We start from the raw sequence: 7,367 nt of genomic DNA, 5'->3' as shown, positions 1-7,367 counted from the left end.
CAGATGAGGGCTGTGGACAGTTCAGAAACCTGCCTACCAGTGACATCATCGGTAGGCAAGTTCGGTAATTTCAAGATGTCAACTTTTTTTTTATTACTACAAGATCAATGGCTTTTATTTCAGCATGCTAACTTCCCAGGAAGTGAAAGGCTGTAGTTTCTATTACCTTGGAATCCTCATCGATGATGTCATTGGTAGGCCGGTTTCTGAACTGTCTATGGCCCACCAATGAGGCACAGAGTGAGCAGACAAAAATGGTACCATATTATTGGTGAGGATCAATTGAAGATAAGGTTGAAAACGGGTGACGTGCTCATTTAAGGTTAATTATTATTGATAAGTGAATGTCTAATGGTGATGATGATCTACCAACCATCTCAACCTTCTTGCTTCAAATACATCTGTTCCTTAAAACACTGTTTCTCAACGTCAGGACCGGGGGGGACCTGGGGTCCAAATGGACCCCTCATGGGTCTGTAACTCTGGGAGTGTACAAATCTATCCAAATGAACCCGTAACTGGTTAAAGGTATCAAATTGGGTGGGAGGGGTAGCCCTGGCATTACCAGACTGATAACGTGGATTCACTCTCACGTTCCTCCCCGGTATCAGTCTGGACTTCGGCCCATAGGGAGCGAGTATGAGAAATCAGAAAATGATTGGGCCAATAAGTGACTGCGTTTCAACTGCTGTCCGTACAACAGTGAAAAGCATCAAAATAATTTTCTGATTTCTCATACTCGCTCCCTATGGGCCGAAGTCCAGACTGATACCGGGGAGGAACGTGAGAGTGAATCCACGTTATCAGTCTGGCCAATGCCAGGCTAGGGAGGGGGGGGGGGGGTCTGTGGACTAATGCATTTCAAACTGGAAGGTCCTTGAAATTCAAAAGGTTGAGAACATTGCAATATAATGTATAATATGATATAAAGTTTCATAGCGTTGTATTATGATTTGATGATTATATAGTGTGTTGCTGACAGCGTGACAGACAGCACATACTGTACATAAAACAAACATACAGAGCACAGCCTCATTAAATAGTTTAATAATAAATTGTGTCGTGGCGCAACTAATTAGACACGAGAGACAAGTGGATCTCGTTAGAATGAGCCAGACCGTGGAACTGAATGTGTTTTAATTAGGGAATTTACATTTAAACGCAGCATGTTTTGTGTTTTGTTGATTAAAGAGGGGTTATTGGGTTTAAAAGACCACAAAAAAGTGGGAATATTGACACTCCGGAAATTCAATTCCAAGGCTTTGTCTCATGAACATTCTTTTATTCATGAGCAGTCTGGAGTTCAGTGCCTTACTCAAGGGCACTTCAGCAGTGGAGGGAGGGGAGGGGTGAGTGGTGGCCAATCACTTTATCCCACCCCCCGGAATAGTTTTTCTCCCCCTGTCCGTCCGGGGAATCGAACCGGGAACCTTCCGGCAACAAGCGCGCTCCTCTAACCTTTTCAGGCTGCACCGCTGCATTTCCTTCTCCATCTCTCTGTCCTGCCATTTCCTGTCTGTCTCCACTGTTACTATCAAATAAAGGGTTGAAAATGCTCGCCCCCATTTTTTTCCGCGGATCAGCGGTTCTTGTATTCTTTGTATATTTGTTTTACTGAGGATAAGGTTAGAAATAAGTTTAGAGTTAGGCATAGTTTGGCTGAGGTTAAGTTTAGGAATAAGGTCAGGTTTTGGCACCGTTTTACTGAGGTTACGTTTAGGAATAAGGTTAGGTTTTAGGCATAGTTTACTGAGGTTACGTTTAGGAATAAGTTTGGTTTGGCATAGTTTACTGGTGTCCAAAGTCCGGCCCACGGGCCATTTGCGGCCCCAGGACACATTTTATACGGCCCTTGGCTTCATTCCTAAATTGTATTATGAACGGCCTGCCTGCACCTTCAAAAAAATAAAAAGATTTATAAAAGTGAAAGTTGCATTTTCCTCCTTTGCCTCAGGATGGCAGCACCTTCTCTAGCTCTTGCTTAACCCTAAAACCAAAATAAAGTAACAATAAAACGCCCAAAATCCGCCTGAAAACCTCACATTTTCGCCCAAAATCCGCCGATAATCGAACATTTTCGCGCGTGCGCGCTCTGCGCGCGCGCAAGCTGGCCCTTGGGTGTTTTCATATTTTCTAATTTGGCCCCCTTTGAACCTTTATGTCTTTTGGTAGATCATTCCACATTTTGGCGGCAGCATAGTAGTATGCATTAACTTGACGTGACAAGTGGATTTGTGCTCTGTGGCGTGTGCACATCGTTCTCTGTGAGATTGTCATCTGCTGGGGCACAGGTGGTAGAAGAAAACTAACCCTCAAATATAACCGTCTCATGCTGCTGCATACATGTATTATTGTTATTTTTTTTTGTCTTATAGGAGAGGAGGTTTGTGTTTTTTTGGCCAGCGGTTGTTGACACCAGGCCTGTCAGCGTCTCAGTTGAAGAGCTCCGGTCGGCAGAGTGCTTGTGCATTCCACTCAGCTCCCAGTCCTATCTGCTGCATATCCTGGCTGTCGGGTGGAAACCTTGTAGGCCTACACAGTATGTCCATATTTCAACGTTTTTATGTTTTTTTCGTAAATGATTGCCCTACCTCATCATACAGTACATGTCACACAAAAGTAACAGAAGTACAAGCGCACAATGCGTTCTGAGCTTGTAGATCTGCACTTTGTTTTTTGTTTGTTAAGTGTGTCAATGGATTTATAAACATTTCACCATGAAAAGTATTAACATGAGCTTGTGACTAAATAAAAACTACATTTGATCCATTGGAACACAGGTTAATTTTGTTTCCCCATTTCCTGAAAATGAACCTGTGTGGATATCTTCTTATATTACCCACTCCTTGTGGTGTTTTTTGTCACTGTATATATATGCACATACAGTACGTGAAATTCGTCCCCTGCATTTAACCATCCTATAACCACTAGGAGCAGTGAGCAGCCATTCCCTCAGGTAGCAGGCGTTCTGGGAGCAATTAGGGATTAAGAGTCTTGCTCAGGAACACACATCTACACATTACAGGACTGGAATCGAACCTGCGACAACCAAGACCTCTGGCTGACCAGGCGGGCCCACTAACCACTCAGCTATGGTACATACGAGGTTTCAATCTGACAGTGAGGTGAATATGGAGAGTGTTTGTTTTGACAGCAGTCAGAGAGGAGCGCTGACACACACAGACCCCTCTTAGTGACACGTCTGTCAGTCTGACACGGCCCGGCCGCTCCGGGGGTCTCTGGTCCCACGACACCCCACTTGACTCACTGTCTGATCTGGGGAGAAACCATACGCCATGTGCCCTCTCCTCCACCCTCCACTCTCTCCTCCTCTTCCTCAGCTACTGGGTCAAACAAAGCCATCCATCACAGCCCCTACTCCATCTTTACCCCCTCCTCGCCTCACGCCTTCAGACAGCCTCCGATGGTGTTGCTCTTTGGCTGGTCGTATATGCAGCAGTGGAACAGACAGCTTCACAGTCATATAAAGTGACACTGGCTGGCGTACTGGGGGTAATGAATAGGCTCACTGGAACCATCAAGGGGGACAGGACACATCCGTTTATACCGCATACTCTCTCTCTCTCTCTCGCTCCCTCTCTCTCTCTCTCTTCTGTCTCTCTTCTGTCTCAGTCCATCCCTCGCTCCACGTTAAACACATTTCAGACCTAAATGGAGATGGAGGTGGATTCAGTTACACATCCATTTACACCCCCTCTCTCTCTTCTTTCTCTCCCCCCATCTCTCTCTCTCTCTCTCTCTCTCTCTCTCTCTCTCTCTCTCTCCCCTACCTCTCCTCTCTCTCTTTCCTCCAAGCCAACCCGGCTAACACATAATATCCCTCTTCCCCTTTATTTCTACAATCACGTCGACTGGATGACGCACAGACCCATAATAAATTGATGATTTAAAATGCTATAAAGGTCAGTTTTTTATGTTGATGTTTTTTTTGTGAGTGGTCTCTTTTCATTAGTCCCGCCTCTTTTCATCAGCACCAGCTGTGTCCAGTGGTGGAAGAACTACACTCAGATGTTTTACTTAAGTAAAAGCATCAAATACCACATTGTAGAAATATACAAAAATACGTAAAAGGCCTGCATTCTACAAGCTCTTCAAGCGCACAGGTGAGCTTGTAGATTGGCTATTTTCAAAAAGCCAAAGTATAAAATTGAGTTTTTTAATCTAAATCTGGTAGTAGGCCTAATAAGCTGTCAAATAATTGCAGTGGAGTAAAAAGTATAATATTCGCCTCTGAGGTGGGCTAGCAGAAGTATAAAGAATGGAAAAATGGAAATACTCAACAACTAAAGTAAAATTCGTCAAGATTGTACTCAAGTACAGTACTTGCGTAAATATACTTTCCAGATACTATCCACCACTGCGTAAGAGTGAATATTAAAATACATTATTCCACAATTCCTACTGCATGTTAACAGCATGGCCATTGGTTACTTTAAAGAGGTAAGATAACCTTATGGCAGTAAAGAGTAAATGATGTGTGCCCTGTGGCTAAGCTAGTATAGTATATCGTTGCTGTCAGGTGGAAACCTATATGTCCAATACAGGTAGGGCATTAAAGTAGGGCATTAATTTGTGGGGGAAAAAAAACATTGAAAAATGGAGATACAAGTTTCTGCCCGACGACAGCGATATATGGCACACGGTTTATTCTACAGCCTGGCTTCCACCACATAGAATGTCATTGGCCGGCCTTCCAACAGCAGAGAGGGTTGATGACCAGCTAATAGGCCCACTCTCACTCTCACGCTTAAATGTCTTGACTTGACCTTTTCCTCGTCGATATGGCAGAGCGTTTGTACAGGGTGAGTCAGAAATCATTTTGCCTCCTGATGTTACTCCATGAAGCAGGTCTTTATTCAAGCAATTTGAAAGAATAGCTCATGCTGGTATTGTCCAGTGGTTCTCACAGTGGGGCCCCCCAGGGGTCCTTGGGGGGGGGGTTCCATGAAATGAAATCCATGAATTCAAGGCTTCATGGGGTGTGCAATTGATAGAAAATAAGTATTTTTGGGTGAACTACTCCTTTAATGAATAATACTGCATGTGACACTGCTGGCATTATCTACCCGGAAATACGCTTTGGCTGTGGTGTGTCATGATGATTTGGTCTATTGAGTTGAAGCTGACTTATTTTCAGTAAGCTGCATTTAAGTTTACTTACATTATGTTTGGGGATAATAAATGTGGTTTCGTCCATCAACTTGTCCTTCAATGGAACCTTTGCTACAGGTGGTTTTCTAGTTTAACCCATTAAAAACGGTAAAGCATCTGTGTCATTTTAGATTTTTTGCGTTGGCTATTCAAAAATAGCAGATATACAAGCTCACAGGGTGTCACTTCGTGCCGCACTGCGAGCGTGTACATCTGCTATTTTTGATTTTTTTTTTTTTAATCTTGAAAGTATACGAGAACTAGTGATTTAGAAGGCATTTGTAGAATCGGCCTCAGGCCTTAATGGGATTACTTAGATTACTTAGGGTCTTATAAGCATGATCAACCGCAACCCTGCCATCCCTATTCCATGATTATAGGGATATAATAGCTGATCTACAAGCTCACAACATAACACGCTGTGAGCTTGTAGATCGGAAGATTTCCTTCCACCTTGACATCCTTTGCAGGACACTGTGTTTACCCAGACACACTCTGGGTGAGAAGAAATAAAAGTAGCAGACTCTTCCCCCCACACATCTGCTGGAGGGATTGGTCCATTGGACACGTTGGAGGCTGTTATGGTCTACTTGTCAGGACTGCCTTGCCTGAAAGAACTTCATCTGTTTTCAAACAGTTGAAGAGACTAGCGGAGGTCTTGTGATGGGAGTGGTGCTCAAAACTTTTTGGGCTCAGTGCACCCCTTGTTTTAAAAATAATTAAGTGATATTGGTCAATTCCAAGTATTCTGCGGCACCCCTGGAGTATGATTCTGGCTGCTGTGTAGAGCAGGGGTTCTCAAACTGTGCCATGCAAAGGACCCTATTGCCTTTGACTGCACCCCCCCTATAAACACGAAAATGGCAGATTTTCTTTTTGATGATATATTTAAACCATATAGATTTTGTTTCATGTGTGTGTGTGTGTGTGTGTGTGTGTGTGTGTGTGTGTGTGTGTGTGTGTGTGTGTGTGTGTGTGTGTGTGTGTGTGTGTGTGTGTGTGTGTGTGTGTGTGTGTGTGTGTGTGTGTGTGTGTGTGTGTGTGTGTGTGTGTGTGAGTGAGTGAGTGAGTGAGTGAGTGAGTGAGTGAGTGAGTGAGTGAGTGAGTGAGTGAGTGAGTGAGTGAGTGAGTGAGTGAGTGAGAGAGAGAGAGAAAGACTTCTTAGTGGAATAGTACTAAAGTAAGATTTTCTTTGAGTCACTTGTCTACAAGCTATTAAAATGTGGCCCGACATTTGGTCAAAATTGTTGAAACAGCCAGCATGTTTTTACATTTATTTAAAGCTAAACAGCTATGTAGATTCAGCTCTTCATTTGCTTTCATCAAGTAAAAGATGCAATTCCACAATATAAAACAATACCGTTAAATCCTGTTCTCAATCCTGAGTAAAAGTACCAAATGATTGGCATCAAAATATGCTTTAACAGTAGCCTACCAAACTAAAAGTACCAAAAAGTTAAATGGCTGATCTAGAACCTCAAAACTGGGCTTGTATGTATTTAATATCTGAAGTATAAAATGGGGCTTAATAATCCAGTGCTGTAGTGCTTTCTGAGATCATTTCCTTTCTATTTTATTGAAATGACAAAATACTACACTAATGTGACAGGCAGTAGGCCTTTTATCATTAAGAAATTCTTAAGACTATTTATTTATGGAGGAGGAGATCATGTAATTGTAATTGTTTCAATCAATCAAACCAGATAACATACATCTATAAATTAGAATTCAATTATCAGAATTTAAATATCAAATTGTGTATTCAATGTTTACGACAATTATCTAAAAATAAAAGAAAGCAAAGAAAGCAACAAATGCGTCTTAAAAACACTCATACAAGCGTGTTTCTAAGCCTAATTTATGCGTAAATTATTGTAGTACAGACATGTAGGCGGAGTAGTGCTGTTGTAGTCCAACGTCAGGTTGTAGTCCGACGTCACGTTGTAGTCCAACCAATGCGGAAGTGATCCGTGGCAGCTTAGCTAAACCTTACAGAGAGAGGAGGATGTGTTTTCATGTTTATAGTGTGAAACTCTCAGCTTAAAACAAACATTATATTTCATATAATCATTGACATTAAACGGCATAACGCTTTATTCCCCCTGGACTCCCCTGACAACTGACGAGGACCGACTAAAGCACCAATAAGATGGAGGTAAATACATAAACACAGAATATGTAGCATTAGCTCCTTG

General features: G+C 42.5%; 1 protein-coding gene across 2 annotated transcripts in view; it reads left to right on the top strand.

Moving 5' to 3' along the window:
• Nucleotides 1–7,141: 7,141 nt before the first annotated feature.
• Nucleotides 7,142–7,367, top strand: part of gcc2 (GRIP and coiled-coil domain containing 2) — a 93,393-nt gene continuing 93,167 nt past the window's right edge. For both annotated transcript variants that reach the window (XM_080412701.1, XM_080412700.1), the window contains exon 1: nt 7,142–7,327. In XM_080412701.1, the coding sequence (XP_080268827.1) occupies nt 7,322–7,327 (6 nt within the window). In that variant the 5' untranslated portion in view covers nt 7,142–7,321. The remainder of the gene's footprint in view (nt 7,328–7,367) is intronic.

The sequence above is a fragment of the Gymnoscopelus braueri genome, assembly GCF_963280865.1.
Source record: "Gymnoscopelus braueri genome assembly, chromosome: 18".
Classification (NCBI taxonomy): Eukaryota; Metazoa; Chordata; class Actinopteri; order Myctophiformes; family Myctophidae; genus Gymnoscopelus; species Gymnoscopelus braueri.
Note: the sequence above shows the minus strand (reverse complement) of the source record. Positions and strands in the feature narration are given on the sequence as shown.